The sequence below is a fragment of the Syzygium oleosum genome, unplaced genomic scaffold (genome assembly GCF_021117445.2).
Source record: "Syzygium oleosum isolate NSW1041296 unplaced genomic scaffold, Sole_v2.1 Sole_v2.07, whole genome shotgun sequence".
Taxonomy (NCBI): Eukaryota; Viridiplantae; Streptophyta; class Magnoliopsida; order Myrtales; family Myrtaceae; genus Syzygium; species Syzygium oleosum.
This window is the reverse complement of record NW_026607491.1, coordinates 3,001,494-3,015,358: the sequence shown is the minus strand read 5'-3', so window position 1 is coordinate 3,015,358 and position 13,865 is coordinate 3,001,494. Positions and strand designations below refer to the sequence as shown.

The following is a 13,865-nucleotide window of genomic DNA, read 5'->3' as shown; positions in this document are numbered from 1 at the left end:
TAATGAAGCCCGTATCATTGCACTGGACAGTAGTTAAGGGACTTAAGCGAGGAAATTACTGAGCTTAATATTTTTTACCGTCCATTGATATTATCTGAGCTTATTTAAAATGCTCCTAATATCTTTATGCAATCGAATTAATCCCATAAGGTGAAAAATCAAATTGGGCCCATAAATCTTCATCATTGCCAAAATTCATCCCATGGAGATGTCAAATTTTTTTTTATCCGTCTTATCTCTAACTCTCCTCACTCTCTGACTTTTACCCTGCCCCTTGCAGAGCGCAGGAGTCGAACCCCACACCTATTATACTAGCGTCCTCACCCCTAAATCCTTTTACCAGCAGGACCGCATGCCTATTGGCGGGGATGCTAAGTTGGAAAATTGATTTTTGGGTAATTAATTTTGATTTAATTAAAAAAAATAGGGTAATTAAATCAAGATTGGATTGAAGGAGAAGTTTCCAATTCTTAAATATGATATATACCCTTTGATTCAAAATAGGAATTAGGTATTATCAAGAAAACTTATCTCATTCTTATAAATAGGTGCTTTAGGGTTTCACAAAGAGCACTAGACATTATAGAGCTAGGCTTAAAAAGTAAAAAAGGGACGCACGCAAGAAAAAGAGGACTTTCCTACTTCCCCGCACGTGGTCACGATCAACGGCCGCTCTACCTCTTGCCGATACCGTGTTGCCGCTGTGATCCACCATGATTCGCGATCGTCTCCACGCTGCGCCCTCGCCATCCAAGACTCTCAATCGTTGCTGCTCCGACACGTCCTTACAATGTCATAGCAGTCTTGGAGGAGAAGTCGGTTCATTTCCTGCAGGCACGGTTTACTTAGTAGCACGGGCGGCCCTTCATCAGCATCTCCAGGAGAATTCCAGTGACTCCCAGCACACCCGACCCATCTCGGCAGCAGCCTAGCATCGCCAGTCTATTTCGTGACAACCAGTGATTATTTTTTACGCTTCCGGCGGCCTCCTGGCGCACGCCTAGCTCTCTCCATTCCTTCCTACGTCGTTGAAAGGGTCCTTCAATCCCCGAGCTGCCGCAGACCAATCCTTCACCGAGCCTTGTCCTTTCTTTGCATGTCCTGTTCTGGCTGTGTTTAAAATTGGCACATTCGTCCTTCCCTCGTCGTAGCCGTTGGTCACTATAGTCGTTGGCCGTCGTTGCTTGGCCTCCCCTTGCCTGTCACCGTGCCTCCTCACCATGTCATCATTGCCATGACATCACATTACCATGTCATCAATTCCACGTCATCTCATTCCATGTCATCATATCAATGTCATTTAGTGATTACATGTTTGGGCTCATAATTAGATCGCATGTCATATTAGATTTTTTTTTTTGGTCGAACATGTCATATTAGATTAACTTTCAATTCTTTTGCCCGTAATTAGAATTAGGTTACATATAGATTGCATCTAGATAATCCATGTCACATGTCATTATTTAGATTAGCATCACATAGACATAACCTAGAATTGAATTGCATCGCATGCATTGCGTATAGTTAATTTTTATTAAAAAAAGAAAAACCCAAAATGAATTAATTGGTATTGCATTTAAAAATCATGTTTAGGTCATGTATATATATCGTTTGGTTAACATTTTGCAGAACACTTGATGTTTTGACTTAATGGATCTTTTGCTTTGCTTGAAGCATTAATGTTTTTACCTAGGAAAATTGTTCATAAAGTCCTAAACCTATTGTATATTTGCCAATTCATTCCTAAACTTTTCAATTTTACCAATTGAGTCCTAAATATTTTCACTTCTTGCCGATTGAGTAAAACCAAACAATTTTGGCCGAAAAGTGCTGACGTGAACACCGGCTGGCTTACATGGCGCTGATGTGGATAATTTTTAATAATATTATAACATTTTTTGAATTTATTTTTTTTCTATTCTTTCCTTTTTTTCTTTTTCTTTTTTTTCCCTCCCCTTCTTCCTCCTCTAGCCGGTCACCGGGTATCGGCAATCGGCCAGAGGGGAGGGCCGACGACGTTGACCTTGGCGGCCTTGGGCAAGCCTCGTCCCCGTTGGCCACTGGCGAGGGCGAGCCTCACCTAGCCATGGCGAGGCTACCCCCTCCCTAGCAATAGTGAGGCACGGCCTTTCCATGGTTGGGCGAGGTTGGCCTTACCCGGCAACGGCAAGGCTCGACCTCGCTGGATTTGGCAAGGCCGGCCTCGCCTAGCAACGACGAGGCTTGACCTCGCCATGGCTGGGCAAGGTTGGCCTCGCTAGTTTTGGCAAGGTCGAGCCTCACCCAGCAACGGTGAGGTTTGTCGGCCCTCACCTCTGGTTATTTGCCGACGCCAGGCGACCGACTGGAGGAGGGAGAAGGGGAGGAAAAAAATAAAAAATAAAAAAGGAAAAAGAATAGAAAAGAAAATTTTAAAAAATTAAAATTTGAAAATTTGAAAATATTATTAAAAATTATACACATCAGTACCATGTAGGTTGGTCGACGTCCACATTAGAGATTTTTGGCCAAAATTAGCCCGATAGACTCAATTGGCAAGAAGTGAAAATTTTTATGACTCAATTGGCAAAATTGAAATGTTTAGGCAATAGGTTTTGGACTTTTTGGACAATTTTCCCGTTTTTGCCCAAAATTTAGTAATTCATTTACTGCTTTGATTTATTAAGTGTTACTTATTGATTACGCACTCGCATGATCATCCATTATATGTTAGTGGATTAGGATTAAAATCATCCAAGACTACTAGCTAAATATTTTTGAAAATAAAGAGGAAATGTACGGATCGGGCATTAGATTTATCTAGCATAATTAAGTACCCATATCCATGATATCTCTTGTTCGCGGGAGTAAAGTGTACGTTCTCCCACACTTTATTTGGGTTTCTAATTGACTCATAATAGATTAGTGGTAACTCCTAATTAAATTGAATTGCATGTTAAATTGATAAATCAAAACCCCCAAGTTGTGATTGATATCGACTTGGGAGGATTCACTCTAAGTCTTTGGCTTAGTAATCCATTAGTTTTTCTATTGGTGGTTTACATTTAGAAAGGTTGCGACAGACTCCACATATAAAAATTTGTCATCCCCTAAATTTGAGTTACAATCTAGTTCTTAAATTTATTCCTTTTAGATAATTGATGCATCAATAATCAAGTAATAGAGAGTACAGAATTAGATACATCCTCTATTCACTCCAACTTTAATGCCCTAGGATTTGGAAAATTATACATAGAAAAACCTTGATCACATCTCTCTCTCTCTCTCTCTCTCTCTCTCTCTCTCTCTCTCTCTCTCTCTCTCTCTCTCTCTCTCTCTCTCTCTCTCTCTCTCTCTCTCTCTCTCTCTCTCTCTCTCTCTCTCTCTCTCTCTCTCTTAGCCTCCGTTGCTAGAGGAAGAACTGACATGACAACCTTTTAGAAGAGGTAAATTAACTGATGCGAGAAATTTCGTTTCGTTTAGGGAGAGTCGAGTAGAATCAGAATGGTTGACATTTATTAGCAAGGTCACTAATAGAAAGGCCCTCTTTCTTGATTTCTTTGCGCACATTGAGAATTATAGTTGCTATATCAATTAATTAATCAAGTGCGTTTCTTAGACATGGAATTTAGAAACTGGAAGACGGTTCCACTATTAGAAAAGGTCAGACAAAAGGTGTACAAGAGCACCGAGAACGTCATTTAGCCGGCTGTCTCCATATGGCAGGATAACCAATTGGCCGTCTCCGAATCCAATACACATCTCTCAAAATTTCAACTCTTTTGGACCGTCTACGTGTGTATATACACCCTCACTATTTTTTTTGGTAAGCACACCCTCACTATTGAATGTCATACAGGTGGAAAACGATATCAGATGTTGAAAATGGCCCCTCTTTCCAAGTTTCTCTTGATAAGTTTCATCAGCTGTGCTGTGTTGGTGCCCTTTGGAGGAGCGTCTGGCGAAGATCGCGAGGCCAATGCATTCTTATTACCGCGTGTCTTGGAGTTAAATTCGACGTTAGAAAGTTTTTGATGTTCATTTCGATTGAGTCGATGAGTATGTTTCGTTTGATTGAGACAGGTTTATGTGGTGTACATGGGTGGGCTTCCCAAGCAGGCGGACTTCTTGGCAACATCGGTGCACGCCAGCATACTACGAGAAGTCGTCGGCAGGTTAATATGCTTTGTAATTTCTTATCAAGCTCTCTAAAGCCTTATGAAACTATATACGTACTTTCGTTATCTACTAACATTTGGTGTATCGTATCAAACCAACCCACGATATATATTTGGCTTTAGTAATTATCATTGGGTATTGCGCCCCATTGTGCTCGGTGCACTTCAACATTCTCCTCTTGAAACCCTTGGCTTAAGACCAAATTACAATACAAAAAAACATGAATTTTGCGACGGAAATTTTTCGTCGCTAATTTGCGACAAACTTTGCGACAGATTTCTAATTCCGTCGCAAATTAGCGACGAAAATTGTCCGTCGCAAATTTGCGACGGAAAATAAATCCGTCGCAAAATTCGTCGCAAATTTGCGACGGAAAAATTCCGTCGCAAATTCCGTCGCTAATTTGCGACGGAAAATAAATCCGTCACAAAATTCGTCATAAATTTGCGACGGAAAATTTTCGTCGCTAATTCCGTCGCAAATTAGCGACGACTAATTTTTCGTCGTAAATTTGCGACGAATTTTGCGACGGATTTATTTTCTGTCGCTAATTTGTGCAATGAAATTTACCATTTTGTGACGAAAGTAGAGACGAATTGGATGATTGTCACAAGTTCAAATTCAAAAGAGATTGGACGATTTGCTACACGTCCAATTCTAAGAGAGATTAGATTTACAAATTCAAATTAGATAAGAAGATCTATTATAAACTCAAGATATTAGATAATCTCTTAAAATGTTCTCATCCCAAATAAGCTTTTTTAGATTCGATAGGTGCAAATCTTATCTTTTCTTTTTTCAAGACTTAGATATAGATAACGCAGATATCTATTTAGTTGAATGTGGCGATTTCCTCCGCACGTAGCTCTTATGTATGAGTAAATATATGGGTAAATAAATTATATCAATTTTCAAATAGATCGGAATCGGGTGGATGTATGAAATGTAAAGTCAATGTATCTATATAGGGATATCTATAGGAGATCTTATAAAAGAGATATTCTTATTTAGACCTAACCAATTTGATCTAACCAATTAGATGAATTACTCCTAAAGGGTTACATCCGAATGATAAGTGAATAGAGGGCATGCATTCTATTAGAGAAATATTTAGAAGATTCCCTATATTTCCTTTAATTGATTGTAATTGATATTTTCCCTTTTAGATAGTCATCCTATAAAACCGATAAATAGGTTCGTGTACTCTTCATTTGACAATGATATATATATATATTTTGCTCTTAATTTTTTTTATCACATTCTTGACTTGGTATCAGAGCCCTATTGTTATTTGAGAAAGCGTCAATCGAGTCTGTTTGTAACAATGACATCCACATCAATCATGTTTCTCCACAGTGTTCGTAATGCTAGTCACATTATATGTAAAAGTGTAGAAGCATATCTACTCAAGGTTTCGACGGAATTAGCGACGGATTTGAAAAATTGGTCGGTAAAAACATTTCCATCGCTAATTCCGTTGCAAATTTGCAACGGAAACAAAATCTGCGATGGAAAAAAAAATCCATCTCAAATTTTGCGACGGAAAAAAAAAGCGTCGGATTTTATTTTTGGGGCAAATTTGCGACGGATTTTTATTTTCCGTCGCAAGTTTGCGACGGATTTTTATTTTCCGTCGCAAATTTGCGACGGATTTTTTTTCCGTCACAAATTTGCGTCGGATTTTATTTTTGGGGCAAATTTGCGACGGATTTTTTTTCCGTCGCAGATTTTTTTTTTCCGTCGAAAATTTGCGTCGGATTTTATTTTTGGGGCAAATTTGTGACGGATTTTATTTTTGCGGCAAATTTGCGACGGCTTTTATTTCCGTCGCAAATTTGCGACGGATTTTTATTTTCCGTCGCAAATTTGCGTCGGATTTTATTCCGTCGCAAATTTGCGACGGATTTTTATTTTCCGTCACAAATTTGCGACGGATTTTATTTTCGTAGCAAATTTGCGACCGATTTTTATTTTCCGTCGTAAATTTGCGACGGATTTTTATTTTCCGTCGCAAATTTGCAACGGATTTTTTTTCCGTCGCAAATTTGCGTCGGATTTTATTTTTGGGGCAAATTTGCGACAGATTTTTATTTTCCGTCGCAAATTTGCGACTTGTTTTTTTTTTTCCGTCGCAAATTTTGCGACGGATTTTTATTTTCCTTCGCAAATTTGCAACAGATTTTTTTTCCGTCGAAAATTTGTGAGGGATTTTTTTTTCCGTCGCAAATTTGCGTCGGATCGAAAATTTTCAGGAACCCGCGCGGAAAATTTTCAGGAACCCGCGCTCTATCCCCCCTCGTGCCATCGTCTCCCCTTCGCTCGCTCTTTTTATTCCCCCACCACCACAGCGTTCCCCCTCTCTCTCTCTAACTTCTCTCCCTCTTTCTCTCTCTCTAGCCTCCTCTGCCGCTCCTCCGCCATGATCCGCCGCCTCCACCAGCCCCACCTCCTCCCCTCCGACTCCCTCGCCGCCTCCTCCTCCGACGACGCCACCGCCAAGCGCGGCAAGAAGCGCGGCAGCTACAACTGCGGCTGCTGCGGCCTCTCCAAGAAGGGCCGCTCCTGCCATGCCGGCTCCTCCCCTCCCCCGCCGCCGACTCCTCCTCCTCCGCCGATGCCGCTGTCGCGGCCTCCTCCATGCCCGTCAACGCCGCCGCTGCTGCCGCCTCCTCCGCGTCCGCTGTCGCCCTCACGCCGTCCTCGCTCTCATCCGCCGCGTGCTCTCCTTCGACGACCTCGACGTCCGCGCCGACGAGGTGGAGCCGGATCTCGACAAGCGGGATCGGGATTTCGTGGACGGGGATGCGGACGCCGGCGGGTTGCCCGCCAGGTGCTTGTGGGAGGTCCTGAGGAGGTTGCCGCCGGCGGAGCTGCTCGCGGTGGTGCGGGTGTACAAGGGGTGGCGGGAGATCTCGAGGAGGGTGTGCTGGCCCGCCGAGGATATGAAGCTTAGGGTTCCCTCGAGAGCTCAGCTCTGTACTGAGAATTTATATTAAAGCATGTACTATTGTTGCCAATATTCATGTACTTGATATCAGAGGTTAATATACCAGGTTTCAGCCGTGGATTAGATACAATTTGCATTGTGCCAGTTACGAGGAGGCCAACCTGTAATAAATTTTTGCTGCACATTCGTAACTATTTTTATAATTCGTTGCTAATTTGCGACGAATTAATAAAAATTCGTCGCTAAATTCGTTCCCGAATAATGTTCGTGGCAAAATAGCGACAAATTTTGCCACGAATCAGTTTGTCGCAAATTATTAACAAAAAAAAAAGAATTTCGTGGCAAATTAGCAACGAATTTTGCGACGAAAAATTAGCGACGAATTTTGCGACGAAAAATTAGCGACGAATTTTGCGACGAAAAATTAGCGATGAATTTTACGATGAAAATTTGTGACGAAAAATTAGTGACAAATTTTGCGATGACTTTTGTGACGATTTTTGCGACGGATTTTGCCACGAAATATTTGCGACGAACTTTGTGACGGATAGTGTTCGTGGCTAATTTGCAACGAATTTTGCGACGAATTTTGTGACGAAATATTTGCGACGAACTTTGCGACGGATAGTGTTCGTGGCTAATTTGCGACGCTTTTTGCGACGAATTTTGCGACGAAATATTTGCGACGAACTTTGCTACGGATAGTGTTCGTGGCTAATTTGCGACGATTTTTGCGACGAAATATTTGCGACGAACTTTGTGACGGATAGTGTTCGTGGCTAATTTGCGACGATTTTTGCGACGAATTTTTTTTTCGTCGCAAATTTGCGACGAAAATTGAAATTTTCCGTCGCAAAAATTTGCGACGACCTAGTAGCGAAAATGATTAGATAAATTTCCGTCGCTAAATCCGTCGCAAAAATGATTTGCGACGGATTTTTGCGATTTTTTCGTCGCAAAAAACATGTTTTTTTGTAGTGTTAGATTAGATAAACTTCAAATTAATTGAACGAGTAAAAGATATGTCTATTTTATTGGGTGCGGTTCATACTCTCCATCAATAGGAAGCATGGGATTCCTCTCCCCTGTGAGCGAGTAGGGGTCCGGGGGGGCCGCCCCACCCTAGCGAGGATCATAGGGGGCAGCGCCCCCGTGACATTGCTTGTATAATTTTGACATGTATTTTATTGGTAATTTGTGTTTAGGCCCATGAATAGTTACTGTGTATATATAATTTCTTTCTCTTGTAATTGAGGGATGTAAGAGAAAGGTGGAATGAGCTAAATGTAGTGGAATCTTCTGTTGGACGTGGCCCTAGTTTAAGGATGAACTGGGATAAAACCTTGTGTCTCGATTTCTCTTCCTCGCCTTTACTCTCTATTTCGTTGTGTTTGTGTGACGAAGCCTAACATATTTTACATGGGAAATAGCCAACAACTTATGTTAATGACACCAACAACTTAGATAATTCAGATGTAATCCACACGCCTGCTAATCACCGATTACATAACATAATTCTCTAACACAAAACGAGTTTACTCAAAGCCTTTTCTATGATTTCAATTCGAGCTCTGCATAGGCTTTAGTGTGAAACATGTAGGATTCAAAAGGCTCTTATAGCTAGACATGGATCATCTTTGAACCGATCATAAAAAGTTTCAAACCGTCATGCGACCATTTTCTTCTGCAGTCGCACGTCGGAGTCTTTGGTCCACAGCTATTCGAGGAGCTTCCATGGATTCGCTGCTGGACTCACTGAAGGTGAAGCGGAGAAAATAGCAGGTACAATATAATACCTAAGTTCCATTGAGAATAACACTCCATGCATGATCTGGTTTAATATGGGGTAATACTTCGTCAACCCATGTATAATTCTCATCAGGAATGGAAGGAGTAGTGACGGTGTTCCCAAGTGAGAGGCACCAACTTCACACCACGAGGTCATGGGACTTCCTGGGCTTCTCTCACAACGTGCAAAGACGACCGACGGAGAGTGACCTCCTTATCGGAATGCTTGATACGGGCATTTGGCCTGAAAGTGACAGCTTTAGCGACGAAGGGTTTGGCCCGCCTCCAACCAAATGGAAGGGCACTTGCCAAACCTCAAACTTCACTTGCAATAAGTACTGCACTATTCATCGCCTTACTATTGTGTCTGTTCACGTACTCGAAGTAGTAGTTTGTGCAGCAGTTTTATTGCTGGCGTGGAAAATTTAAGATGGAAATCCATATGAATTGAATTTAAAACTGTGTGCACTCTGATTAGTGACACATGCTTTAACGATATATAATGCACATTCTATACTTGATAGAAGCTAATTTCTCTTTCCTGGGTTGATTGTTTTGTAGTAAAATCATTGGAGCCCGATACTACCGGAAAAAAACCACACATCTACCGGGGGATTTAGCTTCTCCTAGGGACACCGAGGGTCACGGATCTCACATGTCGTCAATAGCGGCCGGTGGCTTGGTTAGCGGGGCAAGCCTGTTTGGCCTTGGCTCCGGCACGGCCCGGGGAGGCGTCCCTTTTGCCCGCATTGCCATGTACAAAGTGCGCTGGTCTTACGGCTGCTCCGACGCGGACATGCTTGCTGCGTTCGATGACGCCATTGCAGATGACGTTGACATCATTTCCATCTCCATTGGCCCATTTGTCGCCTGTGATTACTTTATGGAAGCAATCGCCATCGGATCTTTCCATGCGATGAAGCACGGCATACTCACATCGGCGTCGGCCGGGAACTCTGGCCCTAATCTGGGGTCGGCCACAAACTTTTCCCCCTGGTTTCTCTCGGTTGCGGCTAGCACAATAGATTGAAAGTTTGTCAATAAAGTTCTGTCAGGAAACGGAAAGTCTTACGAGGTAAAAAGCCCCTACGAATGCCTAATTTTCACTTTCACTTCCTAATGCATATCTAAATTCATACATTTCTCCTAGTATATTTACACTACTAAATGGTAGTATATAGTTCGTGCTTACTTATAATGCGATTCTTATGTATAGGGAGTCTCAATCAACACTTTCAGCCTCAACAACACAATGTACCCCATGATATACGGAGGAGATGCCCCAGATATTGCACAAAGATTTAAATCAAGGTATGTGTGTTAAAGAGAGAAATTGAATTATCACTATGCATGAAATTAATTAACATAGTATGTATACCATGTAGGTTCTGCATTAAGAATTCTCTGAACAGCTCTTTGGTGAAAGGTAAGATTGTCTAGTGTGATTCCATCAGTCCCGCCGATGCCGAGCTATCGGAGGGAGCCGCCGGGTCAATAATGCAAGGCTTGGGGGCCACGGACGTGGCGTTTACCTTCCCAGTGCCCGCCTCCTTCTTGAACACAGCCGATGGAAGTGAAGTTTCGGACAACCTGAACTCAACTAGGTAAAGCGTTTTGCAATCTCAGCCAATTTTAACATAAAAAATGTGAACCAATAATTTGTGGTCAGACACTTTACTAGAGATTGAATAGTGTCGGAACTATTTTTCTTTTTCTACTAGAAATTCTACAGCAACCATATTTAAGAGCACAGAGACCCGAGATTTGTTAGCTCCGGCGGTCGTTTCGTTTTCGTCGAGAGGCCCGAGCCCAATCACCGGTGACATTCTCAAGGTATGATCGGACTGCGGAAGTGACTTGTTTCATCAACTACGAATTGAGTAGGTATTTCATCTATTTAATCATAATAGCCAGTATCGATATTCAAATATGTTGTCTGCAGCCTGATCTCGCTGCCCAAGGCGTGGACATTCGAGCAGCGTGGTCACCGGCTTCGATCGTGATCTGATTACCAGGCGACCCGAGGCATGTTTCGTACGATATAATTTCTGGCACGTCCATGGCTTGCCCCCATGCCACTGGTGTGGCTGCGTACGTCAAAACGATACATCCGACGTGGTCTCCGGCAGCTGTAAAGTCGGCCCTGATGACAACAGGTAGTGCCTGAAAGTACATTAAAGTTGCAACTACGAAGAGTTTACATAAACCACAGATGATCTCGTAAATTTGCATGTCACAACGTTTCATGCAAAGAACCTTAGTCGCATTTTGTTGCTCAAATCACTAGCAACGCATGGACAACGTTGAAATTTAATTGCAAGATCTATAATGGGTCGTGAAATACACAATCAATATATTTTAACCAGCTATGAGTTTCGCATGGGTGATTCTCTCAGTACACCTTCTGGCTTTTTCGCAGCTTCTCCAATGAGTCCTCTCAAGAATACTGATGCGGAATTCGCGTATGGAGCTGGTCACATAAACCCTTTGAAAGCAGCGCAGCCAGGTTTAGTGTACGATGCCAAGGAGGAAGATTATGTGCGATTCTTGTGCGGACAAGGTTACAGCACCGGCAACCTGAGACTCATCACCAGCGATCAAAGCACCTGCTCAGACGTAAAAAATGCGACTGTGTGGGAATTGAATTTACCGACATTCGCGCTATCGGCTCAGACCAGAGGCTCCAACATCACAAGAGTTTTCCACAAGACTGTCACTAATGTGGGAAACGCGAATTCCACTTACAAGGCCACCGTGACTGCTCCTCGAGGACTACTCGACGTTCGTGTCGAATCACAAACCCTCACGTTTGAGTCCGTCCGACAGAAGCATAGTTTTGTGGTGACGGTAGAGGCGATCTTGGACGCGGATATGATTTCGGCATCTCTGGTGTGGGATGATGGTCTTCATCAAGTGAGGAGCCCAACAGTTGCATTTGTGGTTTCCTACTAGATTAACCTCTGGATTAATGTAATTTATATACATGGCATGTGTGATAATTTCTTCCGCAGCCTCCGCTCATCGCCATTGATCTTTTTAAGTGCAACTAATCTTCGTTTTGGCATCTAAATTTCAAAGAAATTTCAAGGCTATTCTTTGATGGTCCCCATTGACTAAACTAACTTAGAGTTAATTAAGCAAAAAATTTGTGGCGTTATTTTCGGGTGATCTCTTTAACGTGGCTAGGCTTTGTTGATGTCTTACTCTCAGGGCCATCGTGTTAGAACAGTAACTTCTTGTTTGCTTATGAAGGGAAAAATTGTCCAAAAAGTCTTGAAGATATTGCATTTCTGTCAATTCAGTCCTAAACCCTTTAATTTTGCCAATGGAGTCCTAAATCTTTTCATATTTTGCCAATTGAGTTCATCTGGCCAATTTTAGCTTGAAATTGATGACGTGGAAGTCGGCCGTTTTACGTGGCACGGTCAGCGCTGACGTTGATATTTTTAATAATATTTTTTGAAGTTAGTTTTTAATTTTTTCATTTTCTTTTGTTTGTTTGTTTTTTTACACTTCTGGCCGGCAAGAGCCTCCGCGCCCTTGCCGGCCACAGGCTAGGGTGTCTAGGGGTGAGCGCGGTTCCCGGGTAGAACCGAGAACTGCAGAACCGAACCGGCGGGTCCGGTTCGGTTCCCGGTTCCATGAAGAGAGGATCCGGTTCCCAGTTCCCGGTTCCCCATTTTTAGGAACCGGAACCGGGATCCTTAAAACAGGTTACAATTATTTTTTGGTCCTTTCTTTCCCTTCAGTTTCACTTCCACCCGCGAGCATTTCTCCATTTCTCGCGCTCCGCTAGGGTTCCGGCGGGCTCCCACCGTCTCTCCTCGGAGGTGCAATTCCGGCCGTCCTTCTCGCTCGCTGGAATGCGCCGCGCGAGATTGCCAGTGACATGGACAGCAAGAAGTTGGTGCGCAGCGTCCTGGAGTCGTTCCTCCTCTCCGACGCTGCGGGCGAGGATAGGGCCAACGGCGGCCAACCTGACGTCCGAGGAGAGGCCGGCGAGGTCGCCGTGGAAGCACTGGCGAGGGAAGTGAAGATGGAGCTCGGCGAAAGTGGAGGACGCGTCATTTGTGAGGTTGAAAGTGAAACCCTATTGCATTGTAGAGAAAGTGAACTTCTTGGTCGTCACTTAGTTTTTGTCTGCTAATTCATGGCGAGACTGCATAAATTGTGTTCGAAAGCCATGGCTCTCTGGATTTGCGAAGAGGTGCCAATATGTATTTCTTTGAGGTTCGGATTGCGCACGCACAAGCATCTCTTGTACTGGATAGTCAAAAAGGCGAAGATGATAGTTCTGCAAAAGCTTTATCAGATGCAGTCTCTTTGTTAGCTGAAGAAAATGGGATTATAGGCAAATTTGAATTGTAGCTGTCTAGTTTGCTGAGGCTAACTTAGGGAGCATGAAAGAGGAATCCTTACTCTAAAAGCCTTGTGGCTGCAAGAAACACCTGAATAAGATTGGTGAGGAGAAGACAAAGTGCAATCGGCAGTACTAAATCCAATGTTGTAGATTCTCACTTGGCAGTAATAGATAAGTGCAAAAGGCAGTTGTAAATCTAACATTTTAGATTCTCACTTGGTGGGTAATGTCTCTCCTTGGATTTTTCATGGTTTTCCTTGATTGGCAATTGGGACTTAGCTCTAGAACCTCTAAAGGCTCTACTTGCGTTGCCGGTAAAACAATTGGTACTGACTAGTGACATTTTCATTATATTCCTCTTGTGGCTGACTGATTATTCTGCATTCTGTGATTAGATAAGCCACATCAACAACTTTTAAATCATCATTTGATGTTGGTGTAGCTTTCAAATAGGAGGTATGTGACTCGTCAAGATTATAACGGCACAAATATGGTATCGATAAGGGACTACTATATCAAAGATGGAAAGAATTTCCCAGTGCTAAAGGTGATTGCACATGTATAACATTCTCTCCTCTATCTAAATCAACAATGATGCTCTTGTCTTTTTAT

General features: G+C 42.7%; 1 protein-coding gene and 1 pseudogene across 1 annotated transcript; both read left to right on the top strand.

The window, feature by feature from the left end:
• The first annotated feature begins 4,065 nt into the window (after nt 1-4,065).
• LOC115682149 (cucumisin-like) lies at nt 4,066-11,845 on the top strand (annotated as a pseudogene).
• Nucleotides 11,846-12,590: 745 nt separating this feature from the next.
• On the top strand, nt 12,591-13,865 carry LOC130138667 (RNA polymerase II transcriptional coactivator KELP-like). Its single transcript, XM_056313438.1, has 2 exons — nt 12,591-12,968; nt 13,696-13,865. The coding sequence occupies exons 1-2, from the start codon at nt 12,783-12,785 to the stop codon at nt 13,816-13,818; spliced, it is 309 nt and encodes a 102-aa protein (XP_056169413.1). The 5' UTR covers nt 12,591-12,782; the 3' UTR covers nt 13,819-13,865.

Bases quoted from the DNA above. Each gene is read 5' to 3' on its own strand.
- LOC130138667 (XM_056313438.1), top strand. From the start codon at position 12,783: ATGGACAGCAAGAAGTTGGTGCGCAGCGTCCTGGAGTCGTTCCTCCTC. The intron at 12,969-13,695 runs GTTGAAAGTGAA...ATGTTGGTGTAG, and splicing joins GAGGACGCGTCATTTGTGAG to CTTTCAAATAGGAGGTATGT.